Consider the following 12,363-nt stretch of genomic DNA (forward strand, 5'->3'; position numbering starts at 1 on the left):
GAACTCTGAATGCTCCAGGTTCTTTAGCGGATTACCCACCACTCTCGGTTAAGATTTATAGAGCAGAGCCAAGCGGTGGTGGCATTCCCTTTTAATCCAGCATTTGGGAGGCAGAGGCATGTGGGTCTCTGGGTTCGAGGCCAGCCTAGTCTACAGAGTTCCACGACAGAGAAACCCTGTCTCGAAAAACAAAACAAAGATTTATAGAGCTGAACTATGAACTCGGTTTCTACTGTGAACTGTTACCTATCTTTTCCTTAATGAGAACTTAGAGCTGGGAAACAGCTTCTCTTTGCAAACATCACTATGTCCAGCACCACCCCAACCCTTGGAGGGGGGGGGGGGTCACGGAGGACTTACCTCTGAGAAATTCACAGCCAAAGGAATGATTCCAGCCACGTAGCATCCCACCAACATTGCCAAAGACAGCAGACTAATGGAGAGAAAATCATCCATTCTGCCCTCCTGCAGTCACCCTCTACCACCAGGCTTCAGAATTCCAGCGGTTTGAAAACGCGCTTAGGCTCTTTAAACGTGCGGCTTTCCAAGAGATCAAGGAAGTTTCCCACTGCTTCCAACCTTGTCACCAGCCGGCGTGTTCACGAAGCACGTTGCTCCCTTTCGTACTGAGGCAAGTTCCTTTCTGCTGATGCTAGCACCAGAGAAAACTTTGTGCAATCTTAGGTGCTTTGCTGGCAGTCACTGCGATTCCGGCAGGTAACAGACGGTGGAACTGTGCGAAAGAGATCTCTTCAATCTTCGGAATGAGGGTGGCACAATGACCCACTCCCCTAGACGTGCGTCTGGTACCAGCAAGAGAAAGGTAAACCCAAGTGTTCTCTCCTCGGCGGCACCTGGTTCTCTGGGGTGGCCCCGCAGGTGATCCGCCCCCAGGGAAGGGACCAGCCCACCAGTCCCAGCAAACTCCCTTCAAGTCTAGAGTCGGGCAAGCTGTCCCGCAAGTCTCTCACAGTGAGCCCCGAGGATTCAACAGCAAAGTCGATATAATGCTGTCTCTGCCCTACACCGGGTGCTGCCCATGGTACTTCCCTCAGCCAGGCCCTGACCCTGAGTCGCCAGTACTACAGCTGCCATGGCCGCCAAGTGGCACCTCTTCATTACTCCCACTTCCGGATTGTCTCACCGCCCCCTCTGTAGCAGGGCACTTCCGGGTTACAACTGACCTATAAACCGCGGAACTTATATTGCCGCCATTTTTTAGAAAGTCTAAAAAACACAAATACTGGTGTCACTGTTGTGTTCTCCACCACTCTATCTACCTGTCTGCTAACTGAAGTGCAGAAGGCAGCGTCCCGAAACAAACTATTGTTTCTAAAGCTGCAAAACGTTCTCGTACACATCTCCGCGCCCTTACCCAAGATGGCTGAAACGGAGTCAACATCCGCTCTAGGGACCGGAAGTATGTGAATCTCTACGGTCCAAAAGGCTCTTTCGCGTCGCGCTTCCGGCGATTTCCGGCGACTGCTCTCGCGGGATTGGCTGTTGGCGGCGTTGCGGCTGAGCTCGTGTGCGGCGGCAGCGGCGGCGGTGGCGGTGTTAGCGGCGGCTGCAGCAAAGCGTTTGGCGCGATGGTGAGGCCCTCAGCGGTTCCCGGGGTCCCCGGCTTCGAGGGCCACCCCTGCTCCGTACATCTTCCCGTCCCTCCTGTTCCCGCCCATCCGGCGCGAGCGGGCTGCTCCCCGCCCCCCAAGCTCGCGGGGCGACCCTTCCCCTTCCCGGCGCTGAGACGCGGGGCCTGGCTTTAGGCCCCGGACCTGGTCCGCCCTGCGGCTGCGCGCCCTCCTGCTGGCGGGGGCGAGGTGTGCGGGGGGCAGAGGGTGCCCTGTTTGCGTCTCGCTGCCTGGGAGAGGGAGGCGTGGGGGGCCCGTCCTTCCTCTTCAGATGCACTAGCGGACTGTGGGAACAATGGCGGGGAGCGTGTGTCAGACCTTTCCCTGAAACCGACTCACTCGTCACCCTACTGTTCGCCGCATGTGGGCCTGGGTGGTCGGATTCGCTTTGCAGTGTGCCTCCTCAGCCGTCCCCGCAGTGTCCCCCCCCCTTGCCAAAAAAAAAAAAAGTGTTTTCCCTTTTCCAGTAGCCTCAGTTGCCTGTGTTGGGCAGTTCCATCAACCTTCGGTCTTAGGTTTATTTGAGAGGAGCCTGAAAAGACTCCAGCGTCCGGGCCCTAGAATCCGACAGGGGTGGTACTAAAGTATGATCTTTAACGTCTGTAAAGGTTTTTTGTTCTATTTGTTAATGTCCGTTTGTGCATGTGAGTCCAGGTGCCCGCAGAGGCCAGAAGAGGGTGTGAGATCCCCAGGATCTGCTGGTGGATGTGGGTGCTGGGAACCAAACTCAGGTCCTCTGTGAGAGTAGCACGTGCTCTTAACTACTGAGCTGTCTCTTCATTCCTCCCGTTATTGTTTTGCTTTTGGTGGGTTTTAAAAGATTTTTTTTCAGTGTGTGTTCTGCCTGCGTGTCTGTGGCAGACAGAAGAGGGTGTCCAATCCCCTGGAATTGGAATTACAGATGTGAGCAACCCTATGGGTGCAGGGAATTAAAACCGGTCCCTTGGAAAAGCAGCTTGTGCTCTTAACCTCTGAGCCATCTCGAGTACCCCAGCCCTCCTGTTCTTAAGCAAACAAAAGGGAGAAGTTCACGGGATTTACTTAAGCAGAAATGTGTGTATGTGTACTTTTGGAATGTTATTCAGATTATTCTTTAATTTGCCTTCAAATTTAAAAACTGGCAAAGAATGAATAGCTTGTCTAAGATAAGCCATTACAAGAGTACAGATGTAGTTCTCCTAAGACTATTTTCTTCTCAACAGGTGACATAACGAAAGTGCTCTGAGTAGTTGGCCTTTATGAACCCCTATAAGGCAAATCTAATTCCATGCTTTCTCTGGCTGTTGATCACTAACAAAACACAGTTGCTACTAGGTCGAATAGTTCAGTGGATTTTTTTAGGATATATTACTAATTTATCTTATACCGTAAGAGTAGCTCCTGAATAAAGATGTGGCACTGTTATGCTCTTTTTGGAAAAAGACCTTAGGTAATCAGTGGTTATAGTATTCCCCTTTCCCTCTCCCTTTATCACCACATGTCTTAGTTTTTATTGAGAGTTAGTAGAGCTAGAGACCAGTGGAGACAGAAGAGTGTGAAGTAGCTTTTGTGAGTACTTGCTAGAAGGTATATTTGGAGTTGGAGAAATGGCCCAGAGTAAGGGGCTGATTTAGGGGAGTTGTGAATCCAGCACTGAAAACATATATGGACAGAGGCATCTGCATTGTGGATGTGTTGTGTTTTAATAACTGAGATTTGTTTCATATACGCGGGCCTTATGTTGTGATGTGAATTTCTCAAATGCATATTAGGATATACATTGAAACTGTTTTTCCCTTCAGTCTCACACCATTTTGCTGGTACAGCCTACCAAGAGGCCAGAAGGCAGGACTTACGCTGACTATGAGTCTGTGAATGAATGCATGGAAGGTGAGTGGTCACTTTCGAGAGGTAAACTGATCAAGGGTGAAATCTTGAAGTCCTTCAAATACACACAACATACTCTTGTGAGATACATACCATTTGAGAACTGGAATTGTTTTTCCCCCTAGATCTCTTGAATTACTATTTGAAGCAGGGAAAAGTCTGTTTTTGGCATGGACTGTTAAAATATTTTGTTGACATGGGTATTTTACATGTGACTGACTCTGAATGCCTTCTAAAACCTCATAATCTGACTATTAAATTGATAAATGTTAAAAGCTGGCTAGGCGTAGTGACACACCCCTTTAATCCCAACACTCAGGATGCAGAGGCAGGTGGATCTTTGAGGCTTCAAGATCAGCCTGGTCTACAGAGAGAGTTCCAAGACAGCTAGGGCTGTTATACAGAGAAACCCTGTCTTGTAAAACCAAAAAAAAAAAAAAAAAAAAAAAAAAAGCTTGAATGTTAGAAATGTTAGTAAGCTCAGAAAAAGCCAAGGTTCACAAAAGCAGATCAGTATGATCCATTATGCATTTGCTAAACTTCCACTCCCACCCAAGGAACAAATTAGCTCATAATGTTTCTTCACTGGGTAAACCATTAGAACACAGACTGGTTTACTGTTCTCTGCATAGTGGATTTGCTTTTACGCTGCCCTGCATTGTTTCTAGGAAGGTGTTTGTTCTTTGCCTCTTTCTACCAAAGGGTTATATAGTTGATTTAGTTTGGCTACTGTACAGGTCCCTAAAACTGTTGATTATTCAAAACTAACTGTGTTAGGCTCCAAATCTAACAGTGATTAATAATGCCTATAAAAACAAAAACTGCTTATAATCAAAGGTGGCTTCAAGGTAGCTAGTACAATAATACCCTTGGCACTGCCATCAGATTCTACTCTTAAGTGTTTTTCAAGGCAGGGTTTCTCTGTAGCTTTGGAGCCTCCTGAGTGCCGGGATTAAAGGTGTGTGCCACCACCGCCTGGCTTATGACAGTTTTGATACCTAACCAAGCTAACCTAGAATGCAAGCATCTTCTACCTTGGCCTCTTGAGTACTGGGATTATAGATATGTATCACTGTGTCTGCCTCTGTTTTGTTTTTTAATTAATGAACCTTGATGTGTGGGTTTAGGTTTGTAGAAAAATTGAACAGAATATAAAGTTAGTCATGTGTGTATATAGCAGCACCCACCCCCTCCACTGACACCTCTGTCCATTAACATCTTACCTTGATGTGTATAGTGGTTCGTTATGTGTTGTGCAATTCTGTAGACTGTTACAAATTCATTGGATGATGGACTTGTCAAAATATAGTTATAAAGAAAAGCTTCATTCCCCTCCTATACCTGTCCCACCCTCCAGACCAGTGACAACTACCAGTCTTTAAGCCTGTAATACTTAATACAGTGTAACTATTATGTAAATAACTATTACATTTTTTTTTGTTGGGAAAGTAAGAAAACGTCTATAAATGTTCAGAAACTGTGAAATAGTTTTTCAAACATTTTTTTGATTAGCATTGTAGTTTTGGGGCTTGGAATGTAGCTCATTTTATAGAGTGACTTGTCTAGCATGTTCAGAGTGTGAATTTGTTCCTTGGCACCACATAAACAGGTGTAGGTATGAGCATTTAATCCAGCACTTGGGAAGAGAAGGCGGGAAGATGGGAAGTTCAAGTTTATCCTCAGCTGTAGTGAGTTCGAAGCTAGCCTAGGCTACATGTGACACTGTTGAAAAGAGAAATGGTGGTTTGGTTCCCATTTTAAAAAGTGAAAAGATAATGCTGGTTATTACCATCATCATGTAATCCTAGCACTTAGGCTGAGGCAGGAGGAGCCCAAGTTTGAAGCCAGCTACTGGCTTGCTTTCTGATAAAACCCAGGTTGGGAGGGGTGTGGGAGAGATAACTGAGAGACTGGGGTGTAACTCAGTGGTAGAGCATTTGCTTAGCATGCTTGAAGCCCTAGTTTCAAGCCTACCACTGCTAGTAGCAAACATTTTGTCCTCCTTGAACAACTACTTGTATGTCCCTCTCCCTCCCTCTCCACAAGTCGCTTCAGTTAAATTTATTGGTAAGAGCTGTATTTTATTATGTCATACTTGGAGTTAAAGTTGTTTGAGTGTCTCTTTGTGGGGGGGTTGTATAGAAATACAGCTGATTTTCATATATTGGTTGTGTGTGTTATACAGCCTTGGTACCTCATATATTAGTTCTGATGGTGATTGTTAACTTGTTGCTGTGGCTACAGCCTATAGTGGAGTACTGCTGAGTAAATGTTCTTCCTGGTGGTAGCAGATAAGCATAGTCTAACTTAAACATGACACTAAACCATTAAAGATGACAGTAGGGACAGGTCAGTGAATTTACCTTTCTGGGCTTCGCTTCCTTTTAATTTTATCAGTTATATGATTTCAGTATAGTATGCTAGTAGCAGTTAAAAGGGGGACATGGGGGGAATAGCTAAGTCAGTAAAGGAATATTTACCAGTGAGTGTGAGAGCCCCACACCAGTATAAACTAGCCAAACCTGATGCTGGGGTATAGAAACAAGTGAATCCTAGGGACTGGCCAGCCTAGCCTGAGTGAGGTGCAGGCTCAGAGATAAGAAAGATGACATTTCACCTCCTCGTGTGCAGACACATACAAAAACATGTAAAATGGTTAACTTGATACTGAATGTAGCCTTCCTCCAGAAATTTTAAGAAATTATTTTAGAGATGCCTTAAGGGTTTGTGTATTACAATATATGGTATATTGCCCACAGGTAATTGATATCACTTGTCCTTTGAGTGGTTGATATTAGCAATGGACTTAAAAGGTATATTCCCCCATTCATAGAATGCTTCATTGTCTGAAAATTAACCAGTAATATGCTCTGTTGATAATTGTTAATGTACTATGATTATTGATTAGGGGTTTTGTTTCTGTTTTTTGGAGACAGTCTCATGTATCATAAGCTGGCCTCAAATTCACTATGTAGCTGAGGGTGAGTTTGAACTTCTGATCCTCCTGCCTTAGCCTCCCAAGTGCAGGGATTACAGGCATGCCCACCACACCTGGTTTTATTATCTCCTTATATTAGAGTATTTACAAGCTTTGCTTTGTGCTGATGCTTCATGGTCATTATTTCAGATAATATGTAGAATCCTATGGAAATGTACTTACTGTTTGTCGGTAAGGTTTGCTGGGTAGAGTCATTTTTATGATAAATGAGCTGGCTTTCTGGATTCCTAATGTATCCAGAGTCTAGAATCTTCAGTACCATATCAGGATAAGCTCCAATTTTTTTTGCCAGTTATTGTGACTTTTTCCATTGCATTAAATTTTGAAGGTAAAATGGGAAATTGTGTTTTTCTGCTCTTCAGCCTTAATATGATTAGAAACCCAAAAATAAGTACAATCCGGGTGAGGTGGCACAAGCCTTTAATACCAGCAATTGGGAGACAGACAGGAGGATCTCTGTGAGCTCCAGAACAGCCAGATTGCTGTGTATAATATGTAGAAGGGGAGGACTAACTGACTCTATCTGGAAAGGGTCATTGCTAAGGGCCAAACACAGACTACCCAGATGCCTAGCCCAAACCTTTAATGTTCTTTCTCTCCAATGGTTTGAAGAACTCATCTAATTATAAAACACAAAATAGTTAGTCACAAAAATGAAAACAAAAGTTATCAACCTGCAATCCTTTCATTACTTATATGTAGGAGTTTACAGTCATAAGTTTTTGTTCTCTCTCCCTTAGGTGTTTGTAAAATGTATGAAGAACACCTGAAGAGAATGAATCCCAACAGCCCCTCTATCACATATGATATCAGTCAATTGTTTGACTTTATTGACGATCTGGCAGATCTCAGCTGTCTTGTGTAAGTATTAACCACCATATCGTTTAATTTATATTTTTCTTCCTTCTATCTTTGTCTATTTATATAGTTACTAGTGTTACATAGAAATCAAAAATTAAATTGGCAATATAAAGCGGAAGGCATAGGAAACTGCCAGTTTACTTCATATTGTAGGGTGAATAGCTTATTTGAAAAGCTCCATGTTGTTTGTACCCTAAACCTAATAGTGTTTTTCCTGTGTTTCTTATCCTTGGTCTTTTTCCTAATGTAATTGGTTTCATATTTAAACTGAAGTTTTTTTTCCTGAAATTTAGTTTTCAAGAAACTAAATTTAGTTTAGCCTGTGTATGCTTGTTTTTGTTAGCCGGGCAGCCGGGCGTTGGTGGCACACACCTTTAATCCCAGCACTCGGGAGGCAGAGGCAGGCGGATCTCTGTGAGTTCAAGACCAGCCTGGTCTACAAGAGCTAGTTCCAGGACAACCTCCAACATCTCAGAGAAACCCTGTCTCAAAAAACCAAAAACAAAACAAACTTGTTTTTGTTGTTTTGTTTCATTGGTGTGAGGTTTTAGATTTTAATATGCTTATTATAGTTATATTTAATTTTTATTGAATGGTACTAATGTAAGTATTGTGTTGTAGTCTACACCTTGAAGTAGACTAGATTGGCACTTAATTAGGATATACGAACACAGAACAATCCTAGAAAATGATTGACTTTTTAGACTATTTCTCATAAAGCAGCATTGATAAAGAACTGTCTCTTTGTATTTGGTTAGGTGTGTTAGGCAGTGGCCTGTGTGCTTGAAATAGACCTGGCCTTGTCACTCAGGAAAAAATCGGTGTTGCTTATATAAAGCATCCCTTCTTTGGAGTGTATTTCCCTTAATGGAAACTGGCCCAACCTGTGGGGGAGGGGGGGTGCAGGGTTGTAATCCTAGCTAATCTGGAGGATGAGGCAGGGGGATACAAAGTTTAAGGCTAGACAACTTAGTTAGATCCTTTCTCAAAATAAAAGGTAGGTGCAACTGGGGTTTATGTTGCTCATTGTAGATTGGTTGCTTACTAGGCACAAGCCCCATGGTCAATCTTTAGTACCATGGGAAAAAAAACAGTGTGTAGATTTTTAGCTTACTGGTTAATAGTGGAGGTTCTAATGCCAGGAATGTTTAGTTGTACTGTGTAAAATGGACGACAAGATTTATGATCTAAAGAAAAAGAGGAGCCAGGTAGTGGTGGCGCACGCCTTTAATCCCAGCACTCGGGAAGCAGAGGCAGGCGGATCTCCGTGAGTTCGAGGCCAGGCTGGACCGACAGCCTCCAAAACAATACAGAGAAACCCTGTCCCCGAAAAACCAAAAGAAAAAAGAAAAAGAGGGACTGTTGCTTGATATCACTTAACAATATTAAGTTTGTTCACTTTAAGTCTTGATTTCCTCACTTTTTTAATTTTTAAAGGTGTGGCTACTTACAGGGTTATTTAAAAAAGATTAAGCTAGCTGGGCGGTGGTAGTGCACGCCTTTAATCCCAGCACTCAGGAGGTAGAGGCAGGGGATCTCTGTGAGTTCGAGACCAAGCCTGGTCTACTGAGCGAGTTCCAGGACAAGCTCCAAACAATACAGAGAACCCCTGTCTCGGAAAAAAAAAAAAAAAAAGATTAAGCTAATTCAGACGCTTAAAATAATACCCTATATTATGTGTATGAGTGTCTTGTCTGCATGTATGTCTGTTTATTACATGCATTTCTGGTGCCCTCAGGACAAAAGAGGGTGTTAAATGCAGTTAAAGATGGATATGAGCAACTGGGTGTTGGTGGCGCATGCCTTTTATCCAAGCACTCTGTGAGTTCGAAGCCAGCCTGGTCTACAGAACGAGTTACAGGACAGCCTCCAATATAATACAAAGAAACGCTGTCTCGAAAGAAAGAAAGAAAGAAAGAAAGAAAGAAAGAAAGAAAGAAAGAAAGAAAGAAAGAAAGAAAGATAGATAGATAGATAGATAGATATGAGCCATCATGTGGATGTTGGAAATTGAACCCAAGTCCCCTGGAGACCAGAAAGTGCTCTTAGCCACAGAGCCATCTTGACAACCCCACTTCCATTTGTCTTTTTTGTTGTTTTGTTTAATGAGACAGGGTTTCCCTGTGTCGTCTTGACTGTCCTGGAACTTTCCTCTGTGGACCAGGTTGGCCTTGAACTTAACTGAGATCTGCCTGTCTGCTTACAAGTGCTGGGATTCTGTATCACCACACCTGGTGCTTGTCTGCCTTTTTACAGTACAGTGTTTTGCTTTTGTTTTTATTATTTTCTGTGTATAGTGTTTTGCCTGTATGTATGATTGTATACCTTATGCATACAATACCTTTGGAACTCAGAAGACAATATTGAGTCCTCTGGTACTGGAGTAACAGGCCCTTGTGAGCTGCCATGTGAGTGCTGGGAATCAAACCCAGGTCCTGGAAGAGCAGCCAGTGCTTTTAACTGCTTACTAAGCTGTCTCTCCAGCCCTGTACTAGAGTTTTAGTATGCATTCCTCACCAGATAGAGTTCAGTTTTAGGTCAGCTGAAAAACTACTCTATTCAAGATACCGTGACTGACTGGATAGATGCTCAGTATACTGTAGATTCTGAAAACCTTCATTATCAATAGGGTGCTGGTGGTAGTGGTAGTTTTCCTGCCTTACCCTTCTCTTTTGACAGATGTCCTTCTGAATTTTTCCTCTATAGGCCTTTGGTTTTTATTTTAAAAGGCAAGTCTTAAACTATGAGTTCCTTAAACATTAGCAGGAAATCATTGTTGAAATAATACTCTTTTGGAGATTTCTTAGTTGATTCAAAACAAATCTAGCAGATTTAAAGCTTGACCTAGTGTTTAGCTTTTGTTTTTAATAACTAAAGGAACTATAAGAGTGGAAGCTTTGGTGGGGGAGAGAGAACGCATGGTTTTTTTGGTCAGTAGGTGTGTGACTGAGTGCTTAAGAGCCCTGCAGCTTGACTGCTTTTACATCGTAAAATTATACTAGGTGATGCAGATCTGTGCATTAAAGCAGCAGCATTGTCCACTTTTGGTGCACTTCATGTGTGAAAATATGCATGCTGAAGCTCTTGAGGGCAGTTATAATATGGGCTTTAACTGACCACTGTAACTGCACATTTCTTTTTGTTCTCAGGTACCGAGCTGATACACAGACGTACCAGCCTTATAACAAAGACTGGATCAAAGAGAAGATCTACGTGCTCCTTCGTCGACAGGCCCAACAGGCTGGGAAGTAACCAAGTTGGAAGCATCAGGGGCTGGGGGTGGGCTTGAAACAGGTGCATACAGTGTGCTGTAGTGAACATTTTGTATGATAGTAATCCTGTTTCCATTTTGTTACTAGAGCCAAGATTGAATGTATGACATGAAACATGAATGATCTTTTCATTCAGAAACCACCATTTGCTCCCCCTTTGCTCCTTTTCTTTCTTTTTTTACTTAAACATTTTTATGATAACTCAGAGAGAAAGTGTTTTTTTGCCACTTAAGGTTGGTTCCAGTCCTTGAAACTGTTCGTATCTGCTCTATAGCAGTGAGTGCACTAACCCTTTATGGGGGTGGGGGTGGTGACAAGGTTAGTTATGTCCTCTGGGAAAGTCTTAGTGAAAAATAAAGAAATGTTCTGTAGTTGTATTCTCTCATGGAGTGGTTTTGGTTTGGGTTTTTTTGTTGTTTTTGTTGTTATTTCCCTAAACATTGAATTATCTGGCAAAGCCTTATCAGTTTTAAAATCCGTAGACTGCTACACAAAGAACCTGAAAGTTTATCATTTATTTGTGAAACCAATAAGCTTTTACCTCATTTCTCTAGCAATCAGTAAATCTCAGTAGTAGAGGCAATATCTGTATCTACTGTGGATGCAAACATAAGATGCTTCTAGACAACAATAGGAATACATCCCATGACAATGGAAATAGCTCAAATGCATTTAGTATCCCAGTCCTGTGGAGCATCATAACTACAAACAGTAGTGCACTGGCTGAGTGCCTTCTTCTCCTAGCTGCTGGTGGCTGTGGTTCACTGCAGCTTCCAGCATTGCTGTGGAGCATTGGACCTGATATCACTAGCTTGGGGAAAGAGGATTCAGAGCACAAAATTTTCCTCTTTGACAGCATCCTAAATTGGGGACCCTCTGTAACAGTCTATGGGAGGTATTTGTGCCTTTCTCAGAGTCTACAACAGTGAGTGCTACTGCCACTCTTCTGTGGAAGCTGTTAGGGTGTGGGGAGGACCACAGGAAGTAAAGCCATCTTGCTTAGAGTATGGTAGTTTTATGACTTGAACATACCACATTGTCCTCCAGGCAGAGTACATGGACAGTCTCAATTCATTTCCCAGTAGTGAGCATCTTCACACACCATGTGGTTGACAGGTGTTGGAGAGGCTTGTAGCTGGCCTAATGTTCGCCTTTCCCTGTTCCTGTCTCCTATATTAGACCCATAACTCATTTTTATGCAAAATCAAATTCAGAAATTAATGGTTACCTATTGCAGTACTGGGGATGAACTTGAAGTCTTCCACATTGAAATTATGCTCTCTTACCACTGCTTAATCTTAATGGAAATATCACTCTACCACAGAATTGACTAGGGTAGCCTGACAGAATTCTAGCAGTGATGTTCACTAGGAATTAGCCTGACTTTTAAATCTCAAGAGAAATAGCTTCAGAGGTAAGTTGGGTGACTTTTTTGACAGCATCTGTCCTACTGACAGTTGTATTTCTCTGTCATGGTCTTTTGTTTAAGTTACAATAGCAGATAATGAAGGGAGCGAGACACTTCATTCTCCAGTGCTGTGTAGTGTATGATGTTGGAAATGTCTCAACCATGTCCAATGTCACACAGGAGAGGGTCAAAGTGGCCTCTCGGGATGCTGGTAAGATGGCTCAGCAGGTAAAGGTGTTTGCCATGCAAACCTAGTGACCTGAGTTTGATCTCAGTAACCCAAATAAAGGTGGAAGAGGAAACTGATTCCATACAGCTAATCCTCAG

At 43.1% G+C, this 12,363-nt stretch overlaps 2 protein-coding genes across 3 annotated transcripts in view; one reads left to right on the plus strand and one right to left on the minus strand.

Annotated features, from left to right (window-relative positions):
• The window catches only part of Slc39a9 (solute carrier family 39 member 9), a 38,772-nt gene extending 37,569 nt beyond the window's left edge, over positions 1 to 1,203 (minus strand). Inside the window, exon 1 of one of the 2 annotated variants that reach the window (XM_040742825.1) lies at positions 361 to 1,203. In XM_040742825.1, coding sequence (XP_040598759.1) covers positions 361 to 456 — 96 coding nt within the window. In that variant the 5' untranslated portion in view covers positions 457 to 1,203. The remainder of the gene's footprint in view (positions 1 to 360) is intronic. The other variant, XM_040742824.1, reaches the window with a different exon arrangement.
• Positions 1,204 to 1,438: 235 nt separating this feature from the next.
• Positions 1,439 to 10,999, plus strand: Erh (ERH mRNA splicing and mitosis factor). The gene is made up of 4 exons (XM_005072728.4): positions 1,439 to 1,592; positions 3,413 to 3,500; positions 7,236 to 7,356; positions 10,506 to 10,999. Exons 1-4 carry the CDS (start codon positions 1,590 to 1,592, stop codon positions 10,606 to 10,608), a joined length of 315 nt encoding a protein of 104 aa, XP_005072785.1. The 5' UTR covers positions 1,439 to 1,589; the 3' UTR covers positions 10,609 to 10,999.
• Positions 11,000 to 12,363: the final 1,364 nt, after the last annotated feature.

Source organism: Mesocricetus auratus, unplaced genomic scaffold (genome assembly GCF_017639785.1).
Source record: "Mesocricetus auratus isolate SY011 unplaced genomic scaffold, BCM_Maur_2.0 Super-Scaffold_15014, whole genome shotgun sequence".
Taxonomy (NCBI): domain Eukaryota; kingdom Metazoa; phylum Chordata; class Mammalia; order Rodentia; family Cricetidae; genus Mesocricetus; species Mesocricetus auratus.

What these genes read in the sequence shown, in the direction of transcription:
- Erh (XM_005072728.4), top strand. An exon ending in TGTGAATGAATGCATGGAAG is followed by an intron (nt 3,501 to 7,235) that starts GTGAGTGGTCAC and finishes TCTCTCCCTTAG; the next exon opens with GTGTTTGTAAAATGTATGAA. An exon ending in GCAGATCTCAGCTGTCTTGT is followed by an intron (nt 7,357 to 10,505) that starts GTAAGTATTAAC and finishes TTTTGTTCTCAG; the next exon opens with GTACCGAGCTGATACACAGA.